General features: G+C 44.5%; 1 protein-coding gene across 1 annotated transcript in view; it reads right to left on the bottom strand.

The window, feature by feature from the left end:
• Positions 1-4,835: 4,835 nt before the first annotated feature.
• The window catches only part of LOC124010415 (BTB/POZ domain-containing protein KCTD16-like), a 58,543-nt gene continuing 43,427 nt past the window's right edge, over positions 4,836-19,951 (bottom strand). Inside the window, exons 2-3 of the mRNA XM_046322823.1 lie at positions 5,214-5,432; positions 4,836-5,080 (exon numbers count right to left, since the gene is read on the bottom strand). Of these exons, the coding sequence (XP_046178779.1) occupies positions 4,836-5,080; positions 5,214-5,432 (464 nt within the window). The remainder of the gene's footprint in view (positions 5,081-5,213; positions 5,433-19,951) is intronic.

The raw sequence follows: 19,951 nt of genomic DNA, 5'->3' as shown, positions 1-19,951 counted from the left end.
AGTGCCCTATAGAGGGAATAGGTTACATTTCAGACCAAACCCTGTACATATTTCATTTTTTGATCCTGGAAACACAACTGCACAGTCAACCGTTCGATTAAGTCAGCAACGCTGTCAAAGAGTCAGTAGAGTCCCACAAGTAATTGCTTTTATCAACTTATTTAATATATTGTTTTAGCACACTTACAATCAGGGGGCTCTTTGAATACTCATCAGCATTACGTTCTGCAGCCTACCTACATATTTTCCTGTGCTACACACACATGACATATTGACAAATTCAGACAATAATGTTTACAATAGCAAATGGAAAGTCTGGGCAGTGCTCTAATAGACGTAGTTGGCCTCACTCAGTCCCTACGACATAGAGTATTGGGTGTGTCCCCAAATGGTGCCCTATTCCCTATATATAGTGCACTACTTTTGAAAAGTATAGGGAATATAATGTTACTTTGGATGCACCCTTGGATTTATACACCACACATAATAAATGAACAGCATCTAATGATGTGAGTCTCAGACCATATTACTGACACTATATAGTCTAATGATATGCAGTGGTGTTGTTGTAGTACAATAAAGAGATGTGACATCTTCTGTGATGGTTCTGCCTGACCCAAAACCATTCTGATACATCCACAGACATAGTGCTTTCCTTCTGTACATAACCCATACAAACTGGCACATCCATAGAAAACACAGCAATGTGGCTACTAACTCGTTCCCTATCAAGCACTAGCTAGCTGTAACTGAACGTGTGGGACGGAGCTTGTAATGAGGATGGATCTTTGAGCTGATTACGGTGTATCCCATTGCCCCTGAGGTTGGTTCTTGGCTTGAACAGGTGAAGTAGCCTTTAGCTCAACAGGCTAATCATGACTTACTCCACAGGGAGTGTGGCTAAAGTGTCCCTTGCAGTGACCGGGATTTGAACAGCGACAGGAGTGACCTGGTTCACACATGTGCATATCACAAAAAGACACTGTGCACACATCACAAACCCTTGACAACTGTGGCCTCGTTTTGTGCTCGATTCACTGTGCTCTGCTATACATGCTGGCAATACAGTGTCCTTGATTTCTTCCATTTCTCTAATATAGTACATGATTGTCTTTGAGAGTGTTGCAGTCTATTAGTCTATAGCGAATACCCTGCAAAGAAAATTGAGCCCTCCATCCATCCCTCCCTCAATGACCTCATACCCTCCATCTATCCCTCCCTCAACTATCTCATACCCTCCATCCATCCCTCCCTCTACTACCTCATACCTTCCATCCATCCCTCCCTCAACTACCTCATACCCTCCCTCAACTACCTCATACCCTCCATCCATCCCTACCTCAACTACCTCATACCTTCCATCCATCCCTCCCTCAACTACCTCATACCCTCCATCCATCCCTACCTCAACTACCTCATACCTTCCATCCATCCCTCCCTCAACTACCTCATACCCTCCATCCATCCCTACCTCAACTACCTCATACCTTCCATCCATCCCTCCCTCAACTACCTCATACCCTTCATCCATCCCTCCCTCAACTACCTCATACCCTCCATCCATCCCTCCCTCAACTACCTCATACCTTCCATCATCCCTCCCTCAACTACCTCATACCCTCCATCCATCCCTCCCTCAACTACCTCATACCCTCCATCCATCCCTCCCTCAACTACCTCATACCCTCCATCCATCCCTCCCTCAACTACCTCATACCCTCCATCCATCCCTCCCTCAACTACCTCATACCTTCCATCCATCCCTCCCTCAACTACCTCATACCCTCCATCCATCCCTCCCTCAACTACCTCATACCCTCCATCCATCCCTCCCTCAACTACCTCATACCTTCCATCCATCCCTCCCTCAACTACCTCATACCCTCCATCCCTCCCTCTTTCTTTCTCTCTTCCTGTGCCTTTGTTTATAGCCTCGTTGTTTTAATCGTGTTACTATTTCCTAGTCACTTTAACCCCTACCCACATGTACATACTGTATTACCTCAATTACCTCAACTACCTCATACCCTTGGACATTGACTCAGTACTGGTACTCGTTGTATAAAGTCTAGTAATTACCTCAACTACCTCATACCCCTGGGCATTGACTCAGTACTGGTACTCGTTGTATAAAGTCTAGTAATTACCTCAACTACCTCATACCCTTGGACATTGACTCAGTACTGGTACTCGTTGTATAAAGTCTAGTAATTACCTCAACTACCTCATACCCCTGGGCATTGACTCAGTACTGGTACTCGTTGTATAAAGTCTAGTAATTACCTCAACTACCTCATACCCTTGGACATTGACTCAGTACTGGTACTCGTTGTATAAAGTCTAGTAATTACCTCAACTACCTCATACCCCTGGGCATTGACTCAGTACTGGTACTCGTTGTATAAAGTCTAGTAATTACCTCAACTACCTCATACCCCTGGGCATTGACTCAGTACTGGTACTCGTTGTATAAAGTCTAGTAATTACCTCAACTACCTCATACCCCTGGGCATTGACTCAGTACTGGTACTCGTTGTATAAAGTCTAGTAATTACCTCAACTACCTCATACCCTTGGACATTGACTCAGTACTGGTACTCGTTGTATAAAGTCTAGTAATTACCTCAACTACCTCATACCCCTGGGCATTGACTCAGTACTGGTACTCGTTGTATAAAGTCTAGTAATTACCTCAACTACCTCATACCCTTGGACATTGACTCAGTACTGGTACTCGTTGTATAAAGTCTAGTAATTACCTCAACTACCTCATACCCCTGGGCATTGACTCAGTACTGGTACTCGTTGTATAAAGTCTAGTAATTACCTCAACTACCTCATACCCCTGGGCATTGACTCAGTACTGGTACTCGTTGTATAAAGTCTAGTAATTACCTCAACTACCTCATACCCCTGGGCATTGACTCAGTACTGGTACTCGTTGTATAAAGTCTAGTAATTACCTCAACTACCTCATACCCTTGGACATTGACTCAGTACTGGTACTCGTTGTATAAAGTCTAGTAATTACCTCAACTACCTCATACCCCTGGGCATTGACTCAGTACTGGTACTCGTTGTATAAAGTCTAGTAATTACCTCAACTACCTCATACCCTTGGACATTGACTCAGTACTGGTACTCGTTGTATAAAGTCTAGTAATTACCTCAACTACCTCATACCCCTGGGCATTGACTCAGTACTGGTACTCGTTGTATAAAGTCTAGTAATTACCTCAACTACCTCATACCCCTGGGCATTGACTCAGTACTGGTACTCGTTGTATAAAGTCTAGTAATTACCTCAACTACCTCATACCCCTGGGCATTGACTCAGTACTGGTACTCGTTGTATAAAGTCTAGTAATTACCTCAACTACCTCATACCCTTGGACATTGACTCAGTACTGGTACTCATTGTATATACACTACCGTTCAAAAGTTTGGGGTCAAAGGTTTTTGAAAGAGTTCCCCTGTCCAGTGTCTATGTTCTTTTGCCCATCTTAATATTTTATTTTAATTGGCCAGTCTGAGACATGGCTTTTTCTTTGCAACTCTTCCTAGAAGGCCAGAATCCCGGAGTCGCCTCTTCACTGTTGACGTTGAGACTGGTGATTTGTGGGTACTATTTAATGAAGCTGCCAGTTGAGGACTTGTGAGGCGTATGTTTCTCAAACTAAAAACTCTAATGTACTTGTTCTCTTGCTCAGTTTTGCACCGGGGCCTCACACTCCTCTTTATATTCTGGTTAGAGCCAGTTTGCGCTGTACTGTGAAGGGAGTAGTACACAGCGTTGTATGAGATCTTCAGTTTCTTGGCTATTTCTCGCATGGAATAGCCTTCATTTCTCAGAACAAGAATAGACTGACGAGTTTCAGAAGAAAATTCTTTGTTTCTGGCCATTTTGAGCCTGTAATCAAACCCACAAATGCTGATGCTCCAGATACCCAACTAGTCTACGGAAGGCCAGTTTTATTGCTTCTTTAATCAGGACAACAGTTTTCAGCTGTGCTAACATAATTGCAAAATGTTTTTCTAATGATCAATTAGCCTTTTAAAATGATAGACTTGAATTAGCTAACACAACGTGCCATTGGAACACAGGAGTGATGGTTCCTGATAAAGGACCTCCGTACGCGTATGTAGATATTCCATAAAAAATCTGCTGTTTCCAGCTACAATAGTCATTTACAACATTAACAATGCTAAACATTATAAACATTATTTCTGATCAATTTGATGTTATTTTAATGGACAAAAAATGTGCTTTTCTTTAAAAAAACAAGGACATTTCTAAGTGACCCCAAACTTTTGAATGTAGTGTAGTGTAGTTATTACCTCAACTACCTCGTACCCCTGGACCGTGACTCAGTACCGGTACTCCTTGTTTATAGCCTCGTTATTGTTTTTATTGTGATATTATTTCATTTTTTTGTGCAAATATTTGTCTTACCTTTTGACTCTGCACTGTTGGGAATGGGCTCTATCCCTCCCTCCTTCCCTAACTCCCTGTCTCCCTCCTTCCCCCTCCCCTCCTTCCCGTCCTCCCTCCCTCCCCCGCCTTCCCTTTCCCTCCCTCCCACCCTCCCTCCCCCTCCTCCCTCCCTCTGTTCCCTTCCCACCCTCCCTCCCACTAATTCCCTCCCTTCCCTCCCCTCCTTCCCCTCCTACCTCCCTCTCGCCCTCAATCTTCCCCCTCCCCTCCTCCCTCCCCCTTCCCTCCCTCCCTCTCCCCCTCCCTCCCTCCCTCCCCTCCCTCTCCCTCCCTCCCCCTCCTCTCTCCCTCCCTCTCTCCCCCCTCCTCCCTCCCTCCCCTCCTCCCTCCCTCCCTCCCCTTAGAGACGGTACTTCCTCAGCAGTTCTTGTTGCCACATGTACTTCCTCTCTGGGAAGCGTTCAGGAATCCTGATCCTGTGGAAGTCCTGGATACACCTCTCCAGCTCCTGCTCCGGTGTTAACTTCTCCTTGTTGGCCTTCCTCTTGGCTGCAGCGTCCCGGTGCTCCCTGATCCCCATGGTCCTCACACGGAGCAGGTCCGTCTTCCTCCTCACCTCCGACGGCTGGAGCAGCTGAACGGGCCCTTTAGGGGAGGAGGGGGGAGGAGAAGAAGAAGAACAAGAGATTTTATTTGACAGATGCCTTTCAAAACACACAAAGTCACCCAAGGGGAAAGGTGTAAAACAGGAGGTACAAGAGGAGAGGTACACCCACACCTTTCTTCAGTGGCCGTTCCAGGGTCTGGGCGATGGGGTGAGGCTGTCGGCTGACGGAACCACAGATGACAGTGCCCTGAGGGGAGCTGGCTTCTGATTGGGTCTCGGAACAGGAAGTAGAGAGCTCGTTCAAAGAAGTGCCGCTCTCTCCCTCACGCTCGCTCCTGTGGCTCTTGCAGCAGCAGTCACAGTGGGACGAAGACCACCTGGATGGGCCACCTGGAGAAGACACGTGTGTAGACACACAGACACACATAAATACTGGAGGCTGAGACAGAAGGGGACGGGAGACACTGTGGCACCGTCCCACAATACCCCTGGACAGGGCCAACCAGGCAGGATATAATCCCAACCACTTTGCCAAAGCACAGCCCCCACACCACTAGAGGGATATCTTCAAACCACCAACTTACTACCCTGATACAAGGCAGATTATAGCCCACAAAGATCTCTTCCACGGCACTAATCCGAGGGGGGGTGCCAACCCGGAGAGGGAGATCACGTCAGTGACTCAACTGGGTCGGCAGACCGTTCGATACAAATGGAGCTCTATAGGAGAAAGCCCTGCCTCCAGCTGTTTGCTGAGAAATTCTAGGGACAATAAGGAGGCCTGCGTCTTGTGACCGTAGCGTACGTGTAAGTATGTACGGCAGGACCAAATTGGAAAGATAGGTAGGAGCAAGCCCATGTTGTAACGGCTGTCGTCGGAAGGATGAGACCAAGGCGCAGCGTTCCTTGAGTTCCACATAATATTTATTGTTGAAGTGAAACTTTTAGACAAACCAAACAATAAAGAAAACAACGACCGAACAGCTTCGTTGTGCAAACTACCTGGTCACAGCTTCGTAGTGCAAACTACCTGGTCACAGCTTCGTAGTGCAAACTACCTGGTCACAGCTTCGTAGTGCAAACTACCTGGTCACAGCTTCGTAGTGCAAACTACCTGGTCACAGCTTCGTAGTGCAAACTACCTGGTCACAGCTTCGTAGTGCAAACTGGTCCTGGTCACAATCTACCTGGTCACAACTTCGTAGTGCAAACTACCTGGTCACAGCTTCGTAGTGCAATCTACCTGGTCACAACTTCGTAGTGCAAACTACCTGGTCACAGCTTCGTTGTGCAAACTACCTGGTCACAGCTTCGTAGTGCAAACTACCTGGTCACAGCTTCGTAGTGCAAACTACCTGGTCACAGCTTCGTAGTGCAAACTACCTGGTCACAGCTTCGTTGTGCAAACTACCTGGTCACAGCTTCGTAGTGCAAACTACCTGGTCACAGCTTCGTAGTGCAAACTACCTGGTAGTGCAAACTACCTGGTCACACTACCTGGTCACAGTAGTGCAAACTACCTGGTCACAGCTTCGTAGTGCAAACTACCTGGTCACAGCTTCGTAGTGCAAACTACCTGGTCACAGCTTCGTAGTGCAAACTACCTGGTCACAGCTTCGTAGTGCAAACTACCTGGTCACAAACTAAGAACAAGATCCCACACAGAACGAGGGAAAAACTTTACCTAAGTATGATTCCCAATCAGAGACAACGATAGACAGCTGTCCCTGATTGAGAACCATATCTGGCCAAATATAAAGAAATAGAAAACATAGAAACATGAACATAGAATGCCCACCCAAATCACACCCTGACCAAACCAAAAATAGAGACGTAAAAAGCTCTCTACGGTCAGGGCGTGACAGTACCTCTCCCCCCCAAAGGTGCGGACTCCGGCCGCAAACTCTGAACCTATGGGGGATGGTCTGGGTGGGCATTACTCCGCGGTGGCGGCTCTGGTGAGGGACGTGGACCATCATGCCGACCCCGGACTGAAGACCCTCGTAGAGAGGGCGCCTCTGGACTGAAGGGCGCCTCTGGACTGAGGGGCGCCTTTGGACTGAGGGGCTGCACTGCAGGCTCCGGACTGGAGGGCGAGTCTGGAGTGAAGGGCGCCTCTGGACTAAAGAGAGCCTCTGGACTAAAGAGCGCCTCTGGACTAAAGAGCGCCTCTGGACTAAAGAGCGCCTCTGGACTAAAGAGCGCCTCTGGACTGAAGGGCTGTACTGCAGGCTCCGGACAGGAGGGCGACTCTGGCAGCTCCGGACAGGAGGGCGACTCTGGCAGCTCCGGACAGGAGGGCGACTCTGGCAGCTCCGGACAGGAGGTCGACTCTGGCAGCTCCGGACAGGAGGTCGACTCTGGCAGCTCCGGACAGGAGGGCGACCCTGGAGGGAGGAGACGGAGAGACAGCCTGGTGCGTGGGGCTGCCACAGGGCCCACCAGGGGGAGACCTACAGGAGGCCTGGTGCGTAGAGGAGGTACCGGATAAACCGGGCTGTGGGGGAGCACTGGAGCTCTGGTGCGCAGCCTTGGCACCACTCCTTCAGGCTGGATGACCACTTTAGCCCGGCCCCTCCAGAGTGCAGGTGATGCTGATGCTGTTGCAGCGTTGCTCAGCTTCACAGGTAGAAACTGATGCTGTTGCAGAGTTGCTCATCTTCAAATCAAATCAAATCAAATGTTATTTGTCGCATACACATGGTTAGCAGATGTTAATGCGAGTGTAGCGAAATGCTTGTGCTTCTAGTTCCGAAAATGCAGTAATAACCAACGAGTAATCTAACCTAACAATTCCAAAACTTCTACCTTATACACACAAGTGTAAAGGGATAAATAATATGTACTAAATAATATGTACATTACATAAAGATATATGAATGAGTGATGGTACAGAACGGCATAGGCAAGATGCAGTAGATGGTATCGAGTACAGTAAACAGTAGAAACTGATGCTAATGCAGCGTTGCTCATCTTCACAATGGGAATCCATTTGACATGGGTTTCTTGATAGAGGTCAGCTGGTGAACCTACAGTACGTAAACAAATCAAAAGCACACCTAATGTTAGAATATCACATCTTCAGGTCACCTAAACCATCAGGGCTCTTAAGTGTTTGGCTGTGTTTAATTCATTCAGGTGTTTTCGTGTCTATTGTTGGGCTGGAACCACTAATAGTCAACACAGCAGGTTATCCTATCCTTTTGAGGCCTTTGTCCTATGCTGAAATGTCCATACATTTTCCATCCTTTTATGAATAAAAGTTCTCAACAAATGATTATTGTGTTATTATATGATAACCACTGGAGGTTTTGGGACAATATTGTCCTCCGGGCTATATGGACTTCATGTCTCCCTTTTCATGGTCATGGCTAGAAGGGATCCAGCTGTTGTCAAATTAACATCATTTTTCTAATTTCGTAGCAGATTAGGAGAATTTACTCAGCAGGTTAGGAGAATTTACTCAGCAGGTTAGGAGAATTTACTCAGCAGGTTAGGAGAATTTACTCAGCAGGTTAGGATTTTTTTATTTTTTTTATTTTACCTTTATTTAACCAGGCAAGTCAGTTAAGAACATATTCTTATTTTCAATGACGGCCTGGGAACAGTGGGTTAACTGCCTGTTCAGGGGCAGAACGACAGATTTGTACCTTGTCAGCTCTGGGATTTGAACTCGCAACCTTCCGGTTACTAGTCCAACGCTCTAACCACTAGGCTACGCTGCCGCGAAAAAGGTTATGGTTAGCTAAAATGCAACAACAACAAAAAATACTTTTGACGTTAATTTGACAAAAACGGGATCCTTTTAGCCATGACCCCTTTTTGGCCAGGATTACATGGTTGCATTCAAGACCAGGTCGTTTTTATTGATCTGTTGTCAGTGTCGGCAGAGTAGGCCTAGACTACAATCACATTAAAAAAAGAGTACGCTAATATCTCCAGTTATATAAAGTGTAGTAGAATTGCATGAAATGTTTATCAAAATCCACATTTTTCCAGTGCAAAGGAAAGAAGCGTCTCTGCCATAGCCTATAATTCCTATGCCAATAGAGTTTATTAATAGCCTAAATTATCACTATCCAATCACCTCATCACATTAGGAATAGTAGACCTACATTAGTCTGCAAATGCGATGATAGAGACATGCGATCCTTTGTTATAAAGGTGTATAAAAATTGCTTCCCCAAAACATGAAACTCACGCAACACATGCTAATAGCTAGACTACATGCTAATAGCTAGACTACAATAGCTAGACTACATGCTAATAGCTAGACTACATGCTAATAGCTAGACTACATGCTAATAGCTAGACTACAATAGCTAGACTACAAGCTAATAGCTAGACTACAATAGCTAGACTACATGCTAATAGCTAGACTACAATAGCTAGACTACATGCTAATAGCTAGACTACAAGCTAATAGCTAGACTACAATAGCTAGACTAAATGCTAATAGCTAGACTACAATAGCTAGACTACATGCTAATAGCTAGACTACATGCTAATAGCTAGACTACATGCTAATAGCTAGACTACAATAGCTAGACTACAAGCTAATAGCTAGACTACAATAGCTAGACTACATGCTAATAGCTAGACTACAATAGCTAGACTACATGCTAATAGCTAGACTACAAGCTAATAGCTAGACTACAATAGCTAGACTAAATGCTAATAGCTAGACTACAATAGCTAGACTACAATAGCTAGACTACATGCTAATAGCTAGACTACAAGCTAATAGCTAGACTACAATAGCTAGACTACATGCTAATAGCTAGACTACATGCTAATAGCTAGACTACATGCTAATAGCTAGACTACAATAGCTAGACTACAAGCTAATAGCTAGACTACAATAGCTAGACTACATGCTAATAGCTAGACTACAATAGCTAGACTACAATAGCTAGACTACATGCTAATAGCTAGACTACAAGCTAATAGCTAGACTACAATAGCTAGACTAAATGCTAATAGCTAGACTACAATAGCTAGACTACAATAGCTAGACTACATGCTAATAGCTAGACTACAAGCTAATAGCTAGACTACAAGCTAATAGCTAGACTACAAGCTAATAGCTAGACTACAATAGCTAGACTACATGCTAATAGCTAGACTACATGCTAATAGCTAGACTACATGCTAATAGGTAGACTACAATAGCTAGACTACAAGCTAATAGCTAGACTACAATAGCTAGACTACATGCTAATAGCTAGACTACAATAGCTAGACTACATGCTAATAGGTAGACTACAATAGCTAGACTACAAGCGAATAGCTAGACTACAATAGCTAGACTACATGCTAATAGCTAGACTACAAGCTAATAGCTAGACTACAATAGCTAGACTACATGCTAATAGCTAGACTACAAGCTATCTAGCTAGCTAATTTTGGCTAATTTACTGTAGTGTTTTCGTGTAATACCTGGCTAGCATAGCTAAACTAAACTCAAAATTGATCCGACTTGATTTACCAGTCAGTGATGAAATGATCACAGCAGACCCTGTACTGACTGCTGTCTAGTTTCAGGTCTTGACGGACAAAAAGGTTTCTTGGCTTTTCTGACAGTTCTCCAGACTTATCTTATTGGTGTCACCAACGGTGTTTCATGATGGCAGGGAATCTGTAAACACATATTTTCCTGTTGTCTTTCCTGCCTTGTTAGAGCAGCCAAAAATGACCGTGGTGATGAATCAACTCATTTTAGGCACTTGTTGTTGTTGTTGTTGTTGTCAGAAGAATTAACGCGGTGATCTTCCAACATGGCCACCAGGAGGCATCGTACATCATCTGCAAGTCATTTAACATTACATTTAAGTCATTTAGCAGACGCTCTTATCCAGAGCGACTTAAGTCCTAAAGGGTTCTTACCTGGAACCACAAAGGGTTCTACCTGGAATCAAAAAGGGTTCCACCTGGAACCAAAAAGGGTTCTACATGGAACCACAACGGGTTCTACCTGGAATCAAAAAGGGTTCCACCTGGAACCACAAAAGGTTCTACCTGGAATCAAAAAGGGTTCCACCTGGAACCAAAAATGGTTCTACCTGGAACCACAAAGGGTTCTACCTGGAATCAAAAAGGGTTCCACCTGGAACCAAAAAGGGTTCTACATGGAACCACAACGGGTTCTACCTGGAATCAAAAAGGGTTCCACCTGGAACCACAAAGGGTTCTACCTGGAATCAAAAAGGGTTCCACCTGGAACCACAAAGGGTTCTACCTGGAATCAAAAAGGGTTCCACCTGGAACCAAAAAGGGTTCTACATGGAACCACAAAGGGTTCTACCTGGAACCACAAAGGGTTCTACCTGGAACCAAAAAGGGTTATCCTATGGGGACAGCCGAAGAACCCTCTTGGAACCCTTTTTTCTATGAGTGTACATAGTGCACTACTTTTGGCTATCGAAAGGGTATGGGTTTCCATTTGGGACGAAACTTAAAATATCATTAATCTTGAGTGTTACACATGCAGTAGGAGCAGATTGAGGTTGCTGAGATGAAGGAGGAGTGCATTGTGTGGGTCAGAATGTCTTTTTGACCTGCTGTCAGTGAGGGTTGATACGAGCAGTAAAACTGACAGTGGTTCAACTGCCTGTGGATATGCCCTCATACACACTTAAACACTCATACATACTTAAACACTCATACACACTTAAACACTCATACACAGACACACACACAGCCTGTGGATATGCCCTCATACACACTTAAACACTCATACACACTTAAACACTCATACACAGACACACACACTGCCTGTGGATATGCCCTCATACACACTTAAACACTCATACACACTTAAACACTCATACACACTTAAACACTCATACACAGACACACACACAGCCTGTGGATATGCCCTCATACACACTTAAACACTCATACACACTTAAACACTCATACACAGACACACACACAGCCTGTGGATATGCCCTTACACACACTTAAACACTCATACACACTTAAACACTCATACACACTTAAACACTCATACACAGACACACACACAGCCTGTGGATATGCCCTCATACACACTTAAACACGCATACACACTTAAACACTCATACACACTTAAACACTCATACACAGACACACACACAGCCTGTGGATATGCCCTCATACACACTTAAACACTCATACACAGACACACACACAACCTGTGGATATGCCCTCATACACACTTAAACACTCATACACACTTAAACACTCATACACAGACACACACACAGCCTGTGGATATGCCCTCATACACACTTAAACACTCATACACAGACACACACACAGCCTGTGGATATGCCCTCATACACACTTAAACACTCATACACAGACACACACACAGCCTGTGGATATGCTCTGAACAGGATGTTTTTCAGTAGACGCCTTACCAAGATAAAATGTTACTGTCTTCTGAACCTGACCAGCTAATGAAAGAAGGCCAATGTGCTGGGAAGGTTAGGAGGAAAACAGAAGACTACATCTGGGAAGGTTAGGAGGAAAACAGAAGACTACATCTGGGAAGGTTAGGAGGAAAACAGAAGACTACATCTGGGAAGGTTAGGAGGAAAACAGAAGACTACATCTGGGAAGGTTAGGAGGAAAACAGAAGACTACATCTGGGAAGGTTATCTGGGAAGGTTAGGGAAAACAGAAGACTACATCTGGGAAGGTTAGGAGGAAAACAGAAGACTAGGAGGAAAACTGGGAAGGTTAGGAGGAAAACAGAAGACTACATCTGGGAAGGTTAGGAGGAAAACAGAAGACTACATCTGGGAAGGTTAGGAGGAAAACAGAAGACTACATCTGGGAAGGTTAGGAGGAAAACAGAAGACTACATCTGGGAAGGTTAGGAGGAAAACAGAAGACTACATCTGGGAAGGTTGGGAAGGTTACTGGGAAGGTTAGGAGGAGAACAGAAGACTACAACTGGGAAGGTTAGGAGGAGAACAGAAGATCTGGGAAGGTTAGGAGGAAAACAGAAGACAACTGGAAGGAAGGTTTGGGAAGGTTTATTTTCATATTTGTTTTATATTCACTCATGTCTTCAAGGACCTTGTATCTCCCCTGAGGAAACACTTTCCATTTCAACTTTCCAAGTTCTGTTTTTCAATTTCCTATATCCTGGCTGTGAAGACATCCACACGGACTTCTCTCTCCTCTGCGTGGCTTACACGAATAAAAATACATTAAACTATAATCAAACTACTCACGCATAGACAGTCTAAATGGACAAAAACATCCTACTTGGAATTGTTTTCCCAATATAAGGCTCTCGTCTCAACCGTAATAACGTTGAGAGAGCACATGCATATACAGTGGTTACATCCCAAATGGCACCCTGTTCCCAACACAGTGCACTACCTTTGACCAGGGCCCATAGGAGCTCTGGTGAAACGTAGTGCACTATGTATGGAATAGGGTGCCATTTGGGACGTGGACAGTGTGTACACCAATTGATATGGAGCAGGGAGCTTAGTTCAACCGGGATTTGAGCCTCTCAGGCTTTTCACTGTAATTACAACCTTATCTCTGCATGTCGATGTGATTGCATTAGTCTGATAGCGGAGAGAGAGCGAGACAGTGGCTAACAGCTTTTTTAATGACTAATCCATGGGAGAGTCCCAAATGGCACCCTATTTCCTATATAGTGCACTACTTTTGGCCAGAGCCCTATGAGTCCTGCACTATAATAGGGAATAGGGTGCAATTTGAGATGGGGTCTGTGAGGAAAGAGGCAAATCAGACCACCTCCTCAGAAAGAGAATCAGACTGCATCGGGGGGCTGTGCCCACCAACATCCAGGCATGATGGACGTTTTACTGGAGAGAGGGGAGAACGGGGAGTAGAGAGAGAATCCTGTTCCTGAAATGACGTGGGTTTTTTCTGTAGTGTTAAAGGTTTGTTTCCATCGTGAATTTTCTGTATAGAAAATAAACCTTCAACAGCACAGAAAAAAACATGTAACTGCCCTGACATGTCTATGATGCTATTATGGGTTTCTGGGAGAGTGAGAGAGAGAGAGAGAGAGAGAGAGAGAGAGAGAGAGAGAGAGAGAGAGAGAGAGAGAGAGAGAGAGAGAGAGAGAGAGAGAGAGAGAGAGAGAGAGAGAGAGAGAGGGGGTGGGGAATGTCCTGTGACATTCCAGGCTATATTCTTTCACAGTACAGAACTCTCCTCTCCTACCTACCCTCCTCCTCTCCCTCTACCTCTCCCCTCCTCTCCCTCCCCCCTCCTCTCCTCTCCTGTACCCTCCCTCCTCTCCTCTCCTCTCCCCTAACCTCCTCTCCCCTCCTCCCTCTCCCCTCTCCTCTCCTCTACCTCTCCCCTCCTCTCCCTCTCCCTCTCCCCCTCTCCTCCTCTCCTCTCCCCTCTCCTCTCCTCCTCCTCTCCTCCTCCTCTCCTCTCCCTCTCCCTCCTCTCCTCTCTCCCTCCCTCTCCTCTCCTCTCCCTCCCTCTCCTCTACCTCTCCCCTCCTCTCCTCTACCTCTCCCCTCCCTCCCTCTACCTCTCTCCCTCCTCTCCTCTCCTCCTTTCCCCTCCCTCCTCTCCTCTCCTCCCCTCTCCTCCTCTTTCTTCTTCTTCTTCTTCTCTTCTCTCCCTTCTTCTTCTTCTTCTTCTTCTTCTTCTTCTTCTTCTTCTTCTTCTTCTTCTTCTTCTTCTTCTTCTTCTTCTTCTTCTTCTTCTTCTTCTTCCCTTCTTCTTCTCTTCTTCTTCTTCTTCTTCTTTCCTTCTCTTCTTCTTCTTCTTCTTCTTCTTCTTCTTCTTCTTTCTTCTTCTTCTTCTTCTTCTTCTTCTTCTTCTTCTTCTTCTTCTTCTTCTTCTTCTTCTTCTTCTTCTTCTTCTTCTTCTTCTTCTTCTTCTTCTTCTTCTTCTTCTTCTTCTTCTTCTTCTTCTTCTTCTTCTTCTTCTTCTTCTTCTTCTTCTTCTTCTTCTTCTTCTTCTTCTTCTTCTTCTTCTTCTTCTTCTTCTTCTTCTTCTTCTTCTTCTTCTTCTTCTTCTTCTTCTTCTTCTTCTTCTTCTTCTTCTTCTTCTCTTCTTCTTCTTCTTCTTCTTCTTCTTCTTCTTCTTCTCTTTCTTCTTCTTCTTCTTCTTCTTCTTCTTCTTCTTCTTCTTCTTCTTCTTCTTCTTCTTCTTCTTCTTCTTCTTCTTCTTCTTCTTCTTCTTCTTCTTCTTCTTCTTCTTTCTTCTTCTTCTTCTTCTTCTTCTTCTTCTTCTTCTTCTTCTTCTTCTTCTTCTTCTTCTTCTTCTTCTTCTTCTTCTTCTTCTTCTTCTTCTTCTTCTTCTTCTTCTTCTTCTTCTTCTTCTTCTTCTTCTTCTTCTTCTTCTTCTTCTTCTTCTTCTTCTTCTTCTTCTTCTTCTTCTTCTTCTTCTTCTTCTTCTTCTCTTCTTCTTCTTCTTCTTCTTCTTCTTCTTCTTCTTCTTCTTCTCTTCTTCTTCTTCTTTCTTCTTCTTCTTCTTCTTCTTCTTCTTCTTCTTCTTCTTCTTCTTCTTCTTCTTCTTCTTCTTCTTCTTCTTCTTCTTCTTCTTCTTCTTCTTCTTCTTCTTCTTCTTCTTCTTCTTCTTCTTCTTCTTCTTCTTCTTCTTCTTCTTCTTCTTCTTCTTCTTCTTCTTCTTCTTCTTCTTCTTCTTCTTCTTCTTCTTCTTCTTCTTCTTCTTCTTCTTCTTCTTCTTCTTCTTCTTCTTCTTCTTCTTCTTCTTCTTCTTCTTCTTCTTCTTCTTCTTCTTCTTCTTCTTCTTCTTCTTCTTCTTCTTCTTCTTCTTCTTCTTCTTCTTCTTCTTCTTCTTCTTCTTTCTTCTTCTTCTTCTTCTTCTTCTTCTTCTTCTTCTTCTTCTTCTTCTTCTTCTTCTTCTTCTTCTTCTTCTTCTTCTTCTTCTTCTTCTTCTTCTTCTTCTTCTTCTTCTTCTTCTTCTTCTTCTTCTTCTTCTTCTTCTTCTTCTTCTTCTTCTTCTTCTTCTTCTTCTTCTTCTTCTTCTTCTTCTTCTTCTTCTTCTTCTTCTTCTTCTTCTTCTTCTTCTTCTTCTTCTTCTTCTTCTTCTTCTTCTTCTTCTTCTTCTTCTTCTTCTTCTTCTTCTTCTTCTTCTTCTTCTTCTTCTTCTTCTTCTTCTTCTTCTTCTTCTTCTTCTTCTTCTTCTTCTTCTTCTTCTTCTTCTTCTTCTTCTTCTTCTTCTTCTTCTTTCTTCTTCTTCTTCTTCTTCTTCTTCTTCTTCTTCTTCTTCTTCTTCTTCTTCTTCTTCTTCTTCTTCTTCTTCTTCTTCTTCTTCTTCTTCTTCTTCTTCTTCTTCTTCTTCTTCTTCTTCTTCTTCTTCTTCTTCTTCTTCTTCTTCTTCTTCTTCTTCTTCTTCTTCTTCTTCTTCTTCTTCTTCTTCTTCTTCTTCTTCTTCTTCTTCTTCTTCTTCTTCTTCTTCTTCTTCTTCTTCTTCTTCTTCTTCTTCTTCTTCTTCTTCTTCTTCTTCTTCTTCTTCTTCTTCTTCTTCTTCTTCTTCTTCTTCTTCTTCTTCTTCTTCTTCTTCTTCTTCTTCTTCTTCTTCTTCTTCTTCTTCTCTTCTTCTTCTTCTTCTTCTTCTTCTTCTTCTTCTTCTTCTTCTTCTTCTTCTTCTTCTTCTTCTTCTTCTTCTTCTTCTTCTTCTTCTTCTCTTCTTCTTCTTCTTCTTCTTCTTCTTCTTCTTCTTCTTCTTCTTCTTCTTCTTCTTCTTCTTCTTCTTCTTCTTCTTCTTCTTCTTCTTCTTCTTCTTCTTCTTCTTCTTCTTCTTCTTCTTCTTCTTCTTCTAGCTTCTTCTTCTTCTTCTTCTTCTTCTTCTTCTTCTTCTTCTTCTTCTTCTTCTTCTTCTTCTTCTTCTTCTTCTTCTTCTTCTTCTTCTTCTTCTTCTTCTTTCTTCTTCTTCTTCTTCTTCTTCTTCTTCTTCTTCTTCTTCTTCTTCTTCTTCTTCTTCTTCTTCTTCTTCTTCTTCTTCTTCTTCTTCTTCTTCTTCTTCTTCTTCTTCTTCTTCTTCTTCTTCTTCTTCTTCTTCTTCTTCTTCTTCTTCTTCTTCTTCTTCTTCTTCTTCTTCTTCTTTCTTCTTCTTCTTCTTCTTCTTCTTCTTCTTCTTTCTTCTTCTTCTTCTTCTTCTTCTTCTTCTTCTTCTTCTTCTTCTTCTTCTTCTTCTTCTTCTTCTTCTTCTTCTTCTTCTTCTTCTTCTTCTTCTTCTTCTTCTTCTTCTTCTTCTTCTTCTTCTTCTTCTTCTTCTTCTTCTTCTTCTTCTTCTTCTTCTTCTTCTTCTTCTTCTTCTTCTTCTTCTTCTTCTTCTTCTTCTTCTTCTTCTTCTTCTTCTTCTTCTTCTTCTTCTTCTTCTTCTTCTTCTTCTTCTTCTTCTTCTTCTTCTTCTTCTTCTTCTTCTTCTTCTTCTTCTTCTTCTTCTTCTTCTTCTCTTCTTCTTCTTCTTCTTCTTCTTCTTCTTCTTCTTCTTCTTCTTCTTCTTCTTCTTCTTCTTCTTCTTCTTCTTCTTCTTCTTCTTCTTCTTCTTCTTCTTCTTCTTCTTCTTCTTCTTCTTCTTCTTCCTTTTCTTCTTCTTCTTCTTCTTCTTCTTCTTCTTCTTCTTCTTCTTCTTCTTCTTCTTCTTCTTCTTCTTCTTCTTCTTCTTCTTCTTCTTCTTCTTCTTCTTCTTCTTCTTCTTCTTCTTCTTCTTCTTCTTCTTCTTCTTCTTCTTCTTCTTCTTCTTCTTCTTCTTCTTCTTCTTCTTCTTCTTCTTCTTCTTCTTCTTCTTCTTCTTCTTCTTCTTCTTCTTCTTCTTCTTCTTTCTTCTTCTTCTTCTTCTTCTTCTTCTTCTTCTTCTTCTTCTTCTTCTTCTTCTTCTTCTTCTTCTTCTTCTTCTTCTTCTTCTTCTTCTTCTTCTTCTTCTTCTTTCTTCTTCTTCTTCTTCTTCTTCTAACACCTCTCCCCTCCTCTCCTCTCCTCCGACTTCCTTCTGTTCCAGTGAGTTCCCCCTCCGGACTCTCTCTGCAGTGAGTTCCCTCCTCTCTGTCTCCAGTGACCCTCCCCCTCCCTGAGTTCCTCCGACTGACCTCTGTCTCCAGTGAGACTCCTCCCTGACTCCCTCTGTCTCCCTCCGACTGACCCCTACCCAGGTAGACTCACCCAGAGACCCCTACCCAGGTAGACTCACCCAGAGACCCCTACCCAGGTAGACTCACCCAGAGACCCTACCCCGAAAGACTCACCCAGAGACCCCTACCCAGGTACACTCACCCAGAGACCCCTAACCAGTAGACTCACCCAGAGACCCCTAACCAGGTAGACTCCCCAGAGACCCCTACCCCGAAAGACTCACCCGGAACCACACACACAGCTGACGGGTGTGAATAAATCTGAATAAATCTGAATAATCTAGAATAAGGCTGATTGTCTTGGTGCTGCCTGGTGCAGTAAACTTCTCCATTTCATCATGAAGTACCCCATCTGTTCTGACATCATCTCCAAACCAACCCTCTCTCTCTCTTTCTAACACACCACACACTCTTTCTAACACACATTAGATATTCTGTCCCCTATTTTCCAACTGACTCCCTCTGTGTCCAGTGAGTTCCTCCTCCGACTGACTCCCTCTGTCTGCAGTGAGTTCCTCCTCCGACTGACTCCCTCTGTCTCCAGTGAGTTCTTCCTCCGACAAACTCCCTCTGTCTCCAGTGAGTTCCTCCTCCTCCGACTGACTCCCTCTGTGTCCAGTGAGTTCCTCCTCCGACTGACTCCCTCTGTCTGCAGTGAGTTCCTTCTCCTCCGACTGACTCCCTCTGTCTCCAGTGAGTTCCTCCTCCGACTGACTCCCTCTTTCTCCAGTGAGTTCCTCCTCCGACTGACTCCCTCTGTCTCCAGTGAGTTGCTCCTCCGACTGACTCCCTCTGTCTCCAGTGAGTTCCTCCTCCGACTGACTCCCTCTGTCTCCAGTGAGTTCCTCCAACTGACTGCCTCTGTCTCCAGTGAGTGCCTCCGACTGACTCCCTCTGTCTCCAGTGAGTTCCTCCTCCGACTGACTGCCTCTGTCTCCAGTGAATTCCTCCGACTGACTGCCTCTGTCTCCAGTGAGTTCCTCCGACTGACTCCCCTCTGTCTCCAGTGAGTTCTTCCTCCGACTGACCCCTCTGTCTCCAGGAGTTCTTCCCCGACTGACCCCCTCTGTCTCCAGTGAGTTCCTCCGACTGACCCCCTCTGTCTCCAGTGAGTTCCTCCGACTGACTCCTCTGTCTCCAGTGAGTTCTTCCTCCGACTGACCCCCTCTGTCTCCAGTGAGTTCCTCCGACTGACCCCCTCTGTCTCCAGTGAGTTCCTCCGACTGACTCCGTCTGTCTCCAGTGAGTTCCTCCGACTGACTCCCTCTGTCTCCAGTGAGTTCCTCCTCCTCCGACTGACTCCCTCTGTCTCCAGTGAGTTCCTCCTCCGACTGACTCCCTCTGTCTCCAGTGAGTTCCTCCTCCGACTGACTCCCTCTGTCTCCAGTGAGTTCCTCCTTCGAGAGACTCCCTCTGTCTCCAGTGAGTTCCTCCGACTGACTGCCTCTGTCTCCAGTGAGTTCCTCCGACTGACTCCCTCTGTCTCCAGTGAGTTCTTCCTCCGACTGACTCCCTCTGTCTCCAGTGAGTTCTTCCTCTGACTAACCCCCTCTGTCTCCAGTGAGTTCCTCCTCCGACTGTCTCCCTCTGTCTCCAGTGGTTTTCTCCAACTGACTCCCTCTGTCTCCAGTGAGTTCCTCCAACTGACTCCCTCTGTCTCCAGTGAGTTCCTCCAACTGACTCCCTCTGTCTCCAGTGAGTTCCTCCGACTGACTCCTCTGTCTCCAGTGAGTTCCTCCAACTGACTCCCTCTGTCTCCAGTGAGTTCCTCCGACTGACTCCCTCTGTCTGCAGTGAGTTCCTCCAACTGACT

The sequence above is a fragment of the Oncorhynchus gorbuscha genome, linkage group LG23 (genome assembly GCF_021184085.1).
Source record: "Oncorhynchus gorbuscha isolate QuinsamMale2020 ecotype Even-year linkage group LG23, OgorEven_v1.0, whole genome shotgun sequence".
NCBI lineage: Eukaryota > Metazoa > Chordata > Actinopteri > Salmoniformes > Salmonidae > Oncorhynchus > Oncorhynchus gorbuscha.
Note: the sequence above shows the minus strand (reverse complement) of the source record. Positions and strands in the feature narration are given on the sequence as shown.